Source organism: Onychostoma macrolepis, chromosome 05 (assembly GCF_012432095.1).
Source record: "Onychostoma macrolepis isolate SWU-2019 chromosome 05, ASM1243209v1, whole genome shotgun sequence".
Taxonomy (NCBI): domain Eukaryota; kingdom Metazoa; phylum Chordata; class Actinopteri; order Cypriniformes; family Cyprinidae; genus Onychostoma; species Onychostoma macrolepis.
The window spans coordinates 16789868-16801589 of record NC_081159.1 but is presented as its reverse complement, the minus strand read 5'-3'; the positions used below and the strand labels follow the sequence as shown (position 1 = coordinate 16801589).

Sequence of the window (11722 nt, the reverse complement as noted above, 5' to 3'; positions counted from 1 at the left end):
TGTCGCCATCTAATGGTGTGACGCTCTAACAACAGCGGAAAAGTGGGTTGAACTGTAGTGACGTCAGACGTAAAAGAGCGTCGCTGTATTTTCCTCATCGATCGCAGGTGTCTCTACCGGCCATCAGGAAGGAAGGAGTTACAATATATACTTAGGTAACATCTCTGTTTGTTCGCATTGATCTACGAAGTAATTTTCCCGTGTTGTAATCTGGCGTTGACAGGCTATCTAATGTATTTTGTCCGTATACACATCTTTTAAAGCTAGCAAGTCATGTTTGCTATTGGTAAGATTGCGTCTTGTCGCCGGGAGAATGTTTGTTATTTTGACAAAACAGTAACTAATTTACAGAACTGTATCTATAAGTTTGTTTGACGCGAAGAGAAAAGCCACATCCGGCGGCAACTTCTGGTCACTTAAGTCATGCATTTAACGAACTAGAGTGTCTTAAGTCAAAGTTACTGTTTGTGTCTCTAAATCCCGCGCTTTGCACCCTGTAGTGCTGGTTCACAAAACTGAGGTTTTCGTTTGTGTTATTTTTAAATAATACACAGTCAATAAAATGCATGCAGGTCTTTGTGCTTGGGTTTCTCAATCCTCTTAGCAACAAAGTCACATCAATGTCAGTGTTCCACATGCTCTCTCAATCTGCCATGAACTCTAATGACTGCACTTCCCCCTGGGTTTCACACTAATAATGTTGTTTAGCTGTTAACTATAAAACACACACACACACACACACACACACACACACACACACACAATTGTTCTAATCATATACAACAGATATTGACCAGGCTGGAAAATTGGCTAAGACTAGCAACCACTTTAGGTTGTTTTGATTAGTTCAGCATACTACAGTAAAACATTACATTTATTAAGAATTGTTAATAATTATTATTAAGTTGTTTTGGGATAAATATTCATCTTTTTGTTGGATTATGTCTATTGTCTAACTGCAATGAGTAGAACACAACATGTTTCCCACGTGAGGATGAATGGCTGTTACTGTATGTAACGTTAAATGGAAAATAAGTGAATGGGTGCCATAAGAATGAGATTTTCAAACAGCTGATAAAACATCACAGTTATCCACAAGTAATCCACTTGACTCCAGTACATTAATTACCACCTTGTGAAGTGAAAAGCTGTGTGTTTGTAAGAAACAAATCCATCAATAAGGCGTTTTACCATCAAGACAACATTTTAACTGGAGGATGCAATATTATGGAGAGATATATCGTATTTTAGCTAAAAGCAATGGTTTGAAGTTAAAATATCTTAAAGGTGAATTGTCTATTACAAACATGTTTTTTTTTTCACAAGATGTTAATTGATGGACTGGAGTTGTGTGGATTATTGTAGTTAGTGTTTTGTTTAGTTTTTTTATCAGCTGTTTAGACTCTCATTCTGACGGCACCCATTCACTGCAGAGGAGGATCCAGTGTTGAGTAAGTAACGTCATGCTTGATTTCTCCAAATCTGTTCAAATGAAGAAACAAACTCATCTACATCTTGGATGGCTTGAGAGTGGGGTTAATAGGTTAACATATTTTGGTTAACGTATTTCTTTTGTGTTCAGAATGACATTAGGAGCAGTTGCCTCTGTGATCCTCGCCATAGGAGGAGCTGCAGTGTTTTCTGCTCTTCATAAAATTGAAGAAGGACATGTGGGTGTTTACTACAGGTCAGTAGCAAATTCTCCAATAATCTGCTTCCAGAACCAAGCAGATGCTGCAGTGCATGTCACTTTCTACTTTGTACTATAGATGTGTGCTTCTCTTCTCTCAGAGGTGGAGCTCTGCTGACCACCACCAGTGGCCCTGGCTTTCATCTGATGCTGCCGTTCATTACTACATTCAAGTCTGTACAGGTAAATGACAGACTTTATATGTATAGTTTAACTTCATAGTTTTCTTTTTCTTATTGCATCCTTTCTCTTTTTTATAAAGACAACCCTACAAACAGATGAAGTAAAGAATGTTCCATGTGGCACAAGGTGAGGTATACCTTCTATAAAGTGCAGTCACAATAGACATTGTGTTCCATTCATAAGCATGCAAAATTAGGGTGAGAGCCACATTAGCGTAGGCATTCGGTTTCCTCTATTGCTGCATACCAAATTCAGGTTTGGTGAACTCATACCTGCATTTTTGTTTAGCCAACATATGTTATTTTGCAATGTTTAAGCCTCAGGTCAGGTCAGGTCAGCAGTTCAGAAGAATCCTAGACTGAAGGTTGCAAATTTGTGTTAGAACATAATTTATGAGCAGACCCTTGAAAGTTTTATCTACTATAGAGTTTAAGCTAAGACATTTAAAGCTGGCTCAAAACATTTCACAATTCTGTACCCTCCTCCTTTCCTTCTTATTTCCTCTTATCTCTACTTATCTATAAAAATAAAACTGCTTAAAGTCCATAATGTTTCAGATTGTTGCTGTAAACAGTTGTAAACAATAAAATGATAATAATTGATGATTATGTGTACTTAATGTGGGTAAATGTGTTATCGTATGTGTACACTGCTGTTCAGAAGTTTGGGTTCAGTAAGATTTTTGATGGTTTTTGAAAGAAGTCTCTTACCAAGGCTGCATTTATTTGATCAACATTACAGTACAAATAGTAATATTGAGAAATATTATTGAAATTTAAGTTGTTATATACAGCTGAAAATTGAGTGCAAACTACAGTGCATTCATACATTCTGTTCATAAAACAGATTGTCAGTTTTCTATTACAGATCATCTCAGACACATGCTGTTTTTAGAGAGACCATGTGTGAAATTTATTTTATCGCTTTTGCTTTCTGGAGTAGATTTTCACACTCATTCATATATATCTTGTTTTTTTTGCTTTGCAGTGGAGGTGTAATGATCTACTTTGATCGCATTGAGGTGGTAAACTATCTTGTTCCCTCAGCAGGTAAAATTACTATTTTGTCATTTATAATGTAGAACCTCTAAAAAAGCTGTTGTTACAGGGATGGACAGCTGGGAACGTTTCCGTGGACACTGTAATGTGGGAGGGCCCACTAAGAGCCTCTTTGGCATAGCCCACTCTCCAATAAATGTTTTATCCTGCTCCCCATGAATTTTAGCAGCGCCCAGACTATGTCTTTTGTTTATTTTATGTGCCCTATACATCTCCCTCTTAACATCATTGTCTAATCTGCTGCAGTTTATGGCATTGTGAGAAACTTCACTGCCGACTACGACAAAGCTCTGATTTTCAACAAGGTACACCATGAGTTGAATCAGTTCTGTAGTGTGCACACACTTCAGGAGGTCTATATAGGTCTATTTGGTAAGTGATGGGCTTTAATATTTTAATCAATTTATGCATGTTTGTCCCTACTAAAATGTAAAGACACTGAATTTACTAGCAAAGTTTAGGAATCAGAAAATAACTCCTTTTAGTAATGAATTTGAATTTGTAGAAATATATTTTGAGAATTTTTCAGAGTGAGATCATAATAGCATTAGATTTCGTCCATGATTGCACTTCACAATAGTGTGAGGGTAGTAGTCAGTAGTTACAGCCCTCTAGTGGTAATGTGGAGATGTTTGACATGTTGTTAGTGGCATAAGCTTCTCAAGTGCTTTTTATTTGCAGTTGATGTTTTGTGATGAGAAAGCAAAAAGTTAGGTGTATAATTTCTGTGTACAGCTGTCATTCTTTAAGTGGCCTGTTGTTGTGTTTTTTTTTTTTTAGATCAAATAGATGAGAATCTTAAGCTCACTCTGCAGGAGGATCTAACCAGCATGGCCCCCGGACTCCTCATTCAGGTGGGACTCAACTAAGATTGGTCTGGCAATTCTGAGTTACATTCTTGTCAGCATTCTGTTTTCTGCACGGTTTATCCCTTAACAACTCTTTCAAATTCGGGAAACAATTAGACATAAGATATGACGCGGCATGTGAGCTCTTTTTGTATTTGCGCATGCGTTTGTCTTTTCTTTATTTAGCTTTGGTTTGGCAGATTTCCTTCACCCAAATCCCTCTGGTGCTGCACCAAGTTTTCACAGATTCAAGCAAAGACTCTTAAAACAGACTCTTTCCCATAATCAGCTGTGCAGGCAGTACATTTCCATTGTTAATGTTCTCATCTGGAAGCACTAAAAATATGCAAGTCATCAGCTCATTGAGATGACACTGAGATCATCAGTAAACTGTCTCGTGCTTCCTCGTAGCCTGAATTCTGTTAGCTTTTGTGGCTAATGTGTCATTCACATTACGCATGTTGAGCTGTGATTCACATGAGAAGTAGTTGGTCATATTCACTAATTTTCCTCCGAGATCAATGCTTATGTTGGTTTTGTGTGCTCATGCTTCCTGCTCCTTTAGCTCCTTTCCCAAGGCCCTTCCAGTACAAAAAAAAAAAAGGATACGTTAACGTAACAAGGTCTTTTTGTGAGAAGATTGCTGTGCCTTTTTAAAGATTAGATTTTTGTTTATTAGGAAAAGCCATGTTTTTTTCTGTCTGTCTTTAACTCTTTTCTCTTTCCTTTTCTCTTTTTTCTGTTCCTCTCCCTCCTAAGCAGGCGGTCCGTGTTACCAAACCAAACATTCCAGAAAGCATTCGCAGGAACTATGAATTAATGTGGGTTTATGAGAACTTCTTGCATGTTGTGTGTAATAGCTGTTAATGATATGATTTGGCTACAAGGGTCCAAAATGAACTAACACCTCTAAGCAATCAATGGACTGGTTAATAAATGATTCTCTCTATGACAAATAATTATTTTCTTGCATATTAAATGAGCCAGTCCCTGTCAAATGTGATTCCCCCAACAATAGTTAACAATGAGGTTAAATGTGGTTAGTGTTATCATAGAAAACAAAAGTTTGTATTTTCTGCATTTGTGTGTTTTAATCACTTGCCACTAGTGGTGGGCGATATGACCAAAATCACGATAGTCATTTTTTTCTCTTAAAAAGATTTTTATGATATTAAAATCTTTGATACCATATAATTTTCATAATCCTTGTCACCAATGTCAATATCAAACTAATACAAGCCTAAAAATAGACAAAAAAAACAAAACAAAAGAAACATTTCAAGCTCACTGAAAATAAATAAACAGTCAGTGATGAAATAAGTATAAGAAACTAATTGCAAGCAATAGGACACAAACTACAATAAATAAGAAATGCTACATACATTGTGTAAATTAATTAGTCTTCACTGAGATATAATTAACACGTGCATTATGTACAGATTCTATCTATATAATTTTTTTATTATTATTATTTCTTCTTATTAAAGTTACAAAAGTGATTTAGTCGAGCAGTGAGAGATTTCCTAGCAATGCGCTATGATTAATATGAATGGCAGACAGAACGAATATTGGACAGCTTCCCCTTTAAGACCGAAGTCCGGATCCAATATACTGTTACATATGCGTTTTCTCTTTCAGCCATTGCCTCTATCTTAAGACCTAAATCGCTGTCTTTGAGGATACTTGCCAAGACACATATAAGTGTGTTTATGTGATCATTCAAAGCCAATAAAGCGGCAAAAAAAAAAAACGCGGCCCTCTCACATAGAAACGGAGACTCTGTTGTTTGTGTTTCAACGGCTTAAAATCGGTTGTTTTAAAACTTCAGTGCTTAAAAACGCATGTCCATGCTACAGATGTAGTCCCTCGTTTAGGAACAAGCTCCTCGTTTTGTTCTGGTCGTTCTCCACCTGGTTCTGTCTCCCCTTCAGCCCCATAATGGTGTGTAAAGATCGTACTCATCCAAATGATTAAAAAGTATTACCGTAAACAATGTTTTTTACGACACCACGAAATAAACGATAGAACATAATATGAAACGATAGACTTTTTTTATTTCGTCCATCCGATATATATCGTCATATCGCACAGCCCTACTTGCCACTTCTATTAGTTAGATTAAGTGTATTATGTTGCAGTTCCTAATAAATACCAGCCAACTGGCAAGTAGCATTGTACTCACATATGTGACCCTGGACCACAAAACCAGTCTTAAGTCGCTGGGGTATATTTGTAGCAATAGCCAAAAATACATTGTATGGGTCAAAATGATCAAATTTTCTTTTATGCCAAAAATCATTACGATATTAAGTAAAGATCACGTTCCATGAAGAGATTTTGTAAATTTCTTATCGTAAATGTATAAAAACTTCATTTTTGAGTAGTAATATGCATGGCTAAGAACTTCATTTGGACAACTGTAAAGGCGATTTTTCTCAGTATTTAGATTTTTTTTGCACCCTCAGATTCCAGATTTTCAAATAGTTGTATCTCGGCCAAATATTGTCCGATCCTAACAAACCATACATCAATTTCAGATGATGTATAAATCTCAATTTTGAAAAATTGACACTTAAGACTGGTTTTGTGGTCCAGGGTCACATATCGTTCATGGTGAGTCTTAATTTTGGACCCTGGTTAGAGCTTACATACTTGTCATTCTTTTTCTGAACTGTACAACTGTATTTTGGTGTTATGTGAAAGAATTATGTCAATCCTTATCAGTTGAACTTAATTGAAAAAGAATCTGTCCTTACTCTTGTGTGTGTGTCTTTCTCTCTCTTAGGGAGAGTGAGAGAACGAAGTTACTGATTGCAGCTCAGACTCAGAAGGTTGTAGAGAAGGAGGCAGAGACCGAGAGAAAAAAGGCTGTCATTGGTGAACAAAGATGTTTTTCATAGCATTCAGCCTGATGAACTGCTGTAGTTTGGTCTTGTGGGTTGGATTTTGATGAAGTTCCAGTTAAAATAAAAGTGAAAGAGTGTTTTTTTTGTGGGGGGGGGGGTTTATGTGTGCAGAGGCAGAGAAGGTGGCTCAGGTGGCTGAAATAAAATTTGGACAGAAAGTTATGGAAAAAGAAACAGAGAAAAGGATCTCAGAAATTGAAGGTAGGTGAATGTGTTTTCATGTGCCCTCTGAAATCCTAGACTGCAGTGTAGGAAAATGAAAACAGCCTCTATTAAACATTTGGGGTATTTGGGCCCTGAACTTATCAAAATATAAAATTATTGCCAAAACTAACAGTAAATCTTTGGAAGAAATTACTTCATAGCATTATATACAGTACCTGGTTCATAAATAAAATATAATCTCATACAGAATGTCATATTCACTACCATTCAAAAGTTTGGGTCCAGTAGTTATACTGTTATTCAGCAATAAAATTGATTAAAAAGTAACAGAAAAAGTAAAGACATTTATAAAGTTACAAAAAGATTCTGTGGAAATAAATGCTGTTTTTTAAACTTTCTTGTAATCCAAAAATTCTGAAAAATAATGTATCACACAGTTTCCACAAAATTAGTGAACAGCACAACCATTCTCAACATTGATGATAATAAGAAATGTTTCTTTAGCACCAAATCAGCATATTATTTCTGAAGGATCACTAGAGTAATTACTGCTGAAAATTTTGCTTTCCCATCACAGGAACAAATTACATTTTGAAATATAGTAAAAAATAAAAAATTATTTAAAATTGTAATAATATTTCTCAATGTTACTGTATTTCTACTGTTTTGATCAAACACATGCAGCCTTGGTGAGCATAATAGACCTGTTTTTAAAACATTCAAATCTTACCAACCACTTTTGAACAGCAGTGTATATTTTTCTTCATTTTTAAACATGAACATGAAGATGATCATTCAGCAAGGACAAGGTTTTTTGCAATACAGGCCAGGTTTTCAGATGTGTCAAATCATGTTGGTCATTATTCAAATAATTAGCAACAACTGTCTACCAAACCAGCATGCAAATCATTTTTGAAGAACATTATTCAAAACTTCACCAATAGTCTAGGAGTTAATGTAAAAATAGTTGAAAATGAAAAAAAACAAAACAATTACAAATGTATACCCAAGACAAATGGATGTCATGTGATTCCATGCAAAGCAGGTCATTATCATAGTGCAGGACCTCTATAAAACAAGACAGTGTGTCCATTGGGAGACTTACTTATAATGAACTGATATATACATGTTACATAATGCAGCAGTATGTGTCATTTACTGTACACAGAATTGTAGAAGTTCAGTTGGAAGGAATGGACTGTTTCAGTAAAAACATGGCCCTTGTGTTTTATGCTAGGCAGTTTTCGTGATGTTTTTTCAAGGCTGGGTTTCTTGTCCTCCTTACAGAAATAAAAATAGGGACATTTTTATTGGATTGTGCATACTAAAAGCCACAGTGTTTTGTTTAATGTTATTTATTTAACTAATTATGAACTAATGTGAACATAAGGTTTCGAAGAGGCAGATGCATGGACTTTTCCTTCTAATCATGCTTTGTAATATTTTTTTATAAAAGTTTATTGTACGGTCTCATACTTGGATATGGAGTTTTTGCTGCTTGTAAAAGTAGTGACAAAAATGGCAGTAGCCCAGCAAAATATTTTTTTCCAGGAAAAATACATTAAAAATCATGTGAAATCACTCTTTTCAGTCTCCTAAGAAAAGCTGTTTTATTTTACTTGGAAGGTGGTTGCCTCATGAGGGCCGACATGTTGAGATATTAAGATACTGAGACACCTGACCGATGGAAACACTCAAAATGTCAGCAGTTTAAGCTGTAACATGTAGTTAGGTAGTTGTTGTAATATTCTGTCGTCTAATTCCCATAAATGACTACTGTTAATATTTTCATAATAATCTGAAAATACATAAAAGACGTAAAATACATACTGTATCTAGCAAAAGTTGCATAAATGTCCAGATTAAAAATTATATGTTTATTAATAATGCATTTGCATAACAACTTTTAATTGGTTTGTATTGTGGTTTTGTTTGTTGATTACTAAAATGATGTCAATTTGTTATAGTGTTGACATAGACACTCAGTAATTATGACACTGTGTAAATGCAGCACTACTCCATTTATCAGCTCACATAACTAGCTAAATACTACTCACTTATCTCAATAACTGCACTCTTATTGGAAACTTTCACTTGTGAAATAAATTCATTATAAATAAATCTAGATGAACAAACATTTCAGATTGAAATTATCATTAGGTTGATAGGAGATGCTGAGGTTTAAACGGCAAACTGCCTGAATACATTCATAATCATAAGAGTGAAATGCGATGCTTAGGATTAATTTAAATGCTGTTGGCAATCCCTCATCACACAGCCCTGAATGTTGCTGTGGTTTCTGTTGTTCATTTTGCTTTCCCATTTGTCTCGCTGATTTTATAGATGGCGCTTTCCTTGCTAGGCAGAAAGCAAAAGCAGATGCAGACTTTTACACCTCACAGAGAGCAGCTGAGGCCAACAAGGTAAACTTCTAAAACTGCACCCCATCATTTACTGTGCTCGTTTAGTGAATCTCTTCTCATCTCTTCTCTTCTCTTCTCTTCTCACAGCTGAAGCTGACCCCTGAATATCTCCAGCTGATGAAATTTAAGGCAATAGCAACTAATAGTAAGATTTACTTTGGAAGTGAGATCCCTCACATGTTCATGGACTCGGGACCAGGAAGCTCCTCCTCAGCTGCCTCCAAAGCCATAGACGCCCTCTCAGAGGGCATACTGGACTTGGAATGATGAGAGAAGCTGTGTTGTAGCACTGAGGATAAATTAACAGGTAATAAAAGAGACTAATGGCAAGTCATTAGACTGCATTGGTACAGTCAGTGCAGCTGAAATCACTTCAGTAAAGTATTACGGTGCTGTATCACTGGGACCGAAACATTATACCTGCAACTATGCCCTGGTGAGTTGATCACAAGCCAATGGTGGTTAACCAGAGTATTATACTTTTAAGTAGAACAGTGTGTGGGAATGTGAATTTGAATGTGAGATTAGAACCCAGTTGAATGCATGTAGAGATTTGTGCATGATTTAAATGTTTTAAGATACATTAAATTTGTAAAACTAAAGAAACATTTTTTTTTTTACACTGAGGAATTTGAATGATGTACTTTCAAGACATCTTAATGTCTTGAAGGCTTTTATACCTCAGGGATTCTTTTATTGGGTTTACAGAATTAAAATCAGAATATGGACTAGATTAGAAAAGTGTTCTTAATTTTATTGCCATTTGAAGTTTTACTGACTCGGCCGACTTGAAAATTTAGAACACCATCCTAATCAAGCTGTCCAAGTACTGAGAAAATCTTTCAAGAGGTAACAATTTATAGTGTGTAAACCTGCAAAATCGTAAGGTCATCTGAAAACTGTAGCATATAGTTTTATTGTTAAATATAAAAGTACAGCATCATATAATTTTTATCAATCGTGTGCCGTTTTATTTTGAGTTTATGAGAAATGTTTCATCTTAAGCGATGTACAGTACACTTTAAAATGATATCCCCCTTTAAATCGCCAGGCGTTTTGTGCCTTTTCCAGCACAGCACCCAGAGGAGTGTAATCGAACATACTCTCCAGTCTTTCACATTTCTGTGGATTTGGGAGACTACATTATAAAATCTTTGTTGCTGTCTCACCACTGACCTTTAGAAAGCAGCATGTCTGTAGGCTGTTTCTCACTCATGGAATGTTGATTCTGCTTGATGTTGTTAGTCATATTTGGAATATGTTTTCTGTAAATGATTTCAGTTTTCCCTGAAATGAAGTTCAAACAAAGGCTTTTTAAGTGTTAAAATAGTTAAATGCAGTATGAAGATCATGTACAGTATGTCATTCTTGTACCTCCAGATGTGTGGATCAGTAGCTTGCTTTCATTTGTTGTCAGGAATGTAGGCTACTTGTTTACATTCTTGCCTATCTGAATAAGACAGCAGCTTGAAGGATATAAAAAGTTTTTCACTGATACATGTATAGATGTTCCTAATAATGAACAGCATTTGAAATGATCTCCTTATTGTTACTGTCTTTGAAAATTTGGACAGACTTTAATTTAGTCAGACTGTTTAAAGGGCCATGTTTTTTTTGATCACAGTTGTGTTTAGGCCTGAGAACTGGCAAGTTTTAAACATTGTAGCAGATTGTGTAATACTTTGTTCAAAACCTCAGAGACTCATTAGAGCTTCCCAAAGACCTTTACTGTTCATGTCTGTGTTTTGCATGAGCACTGAATGCGTGTTGAATCACTTTCTGTTTTTAATGTGTTGTCAAGTTCACAATTTCTTTATTTCATGTACATTAAAAATTGGCTATGTATTGGGTGTGTAATTGTTTATACAGTAAAGTTTTCTCATGAAGTCTTTGTGTTCAGTTTTAATAAGTAACATGCTTAAAGTAAATGCATATTTAAATTATAAAGTATATCTAAAGTAAATACATATTTAAGGAGAAGTATATTAATGTGTTTTCAGTAGAAATATCTGCCAAGAAACAACTTGGCAGCTGTCAGATTTACTCACTTGTATTTACTCAGGGTGTCCGCGGGGTCTTAAAAAGTATTAAAAGTTGATAAATCCATTTTGGGAAAATTAAGGCCCTTAAAAGGTATTAAAAAGTCTTAATCCCGATTTTATGAGGTATTTAAATTCTGTTCAAGCTTTGTCAAAAGAGTTTGACTCCAAAAAGTATGCATGAATATATTTATTTTCCTCCCCATAACTATTAAAAACGAAGGCGTGCTGTGGCGTGTGCGCCGTTTACGGATGACGTCACGTATTTTGCGAAATGCGCGGTTAGGTGATGTGTTGATGTGTCGCCCTCCACACGTCGCGAAACAGACTCCGAAATGGGGAAATGTAAATTTGCGGACTCCTGGTTGGAGAAGGATGAGTTTAAACAATGGCTGAAGCCTGTCGCTGAA

General features: G+C 35.6%; 1 protein-coding gene across 2 annotated transcripts; it reads left to right on the top strand.

Moving 5' to 3' along the window:
- On the top strand, positions 1–11722 carry erlin2 (ER lipid raft associated 2). 2 transcript variants are annotated; one of them, XM_058777246.1, is made up of 13 exons: positions 1–155; positions 1583–1687; positions 1792–1873; positions 1953–1999; positions 2861–2922; positions 3178–3303; positions 3712–3785; positions 4542–4600; positions 6565–6656; positions 6797–6886; positions 9194–9273; positions 9361–9580; positions 10325–11722. In XM_058777246.1, exons 2-12 carry the CDS (start codon positions 1584–1586, stop codon positions 9538–9540), a joined length of 996 nt encoding a protein of 331 aa, XP_058633229.1. In that variant the 5' UTR covers positions 1–155; position 1583; the 3' UTR covers positions 9541–9580; positions 10325–11722. The 2 variants fall into 2 exon arrangements, with proteins under 2 accessions (XP_058633229.1, XP_058633228.1); XM_058777245.1 differs by having other exon boundaries at positions 9361–11722.

Excerpts from the sequence above, each read along its gene's own strand:
- erlin2 (XM_058777246.1), top strand. The coding sequence starts at position 1,584 with ATGACATTAGGAGCAGTTGCCTCTGTGATCCTCGCCATAGGAGGAGCT. Across the intron at positions 1,688-1,791 it reads CATGTGGGTGTTTACTACAG|AGGTGGAGCTCTGCTGACCA; the intron begins GTCAGTAGCAAA and ends CTCTTCTCTCAG. Across the intron at positions 6,887-9,193 it reads AAGGATCTCAGAAATTGAAG|ATGGCGCTTTCCTTGCTAGG; the intron begins GTAGGTGAATGT and ends CTGATTTTATAG.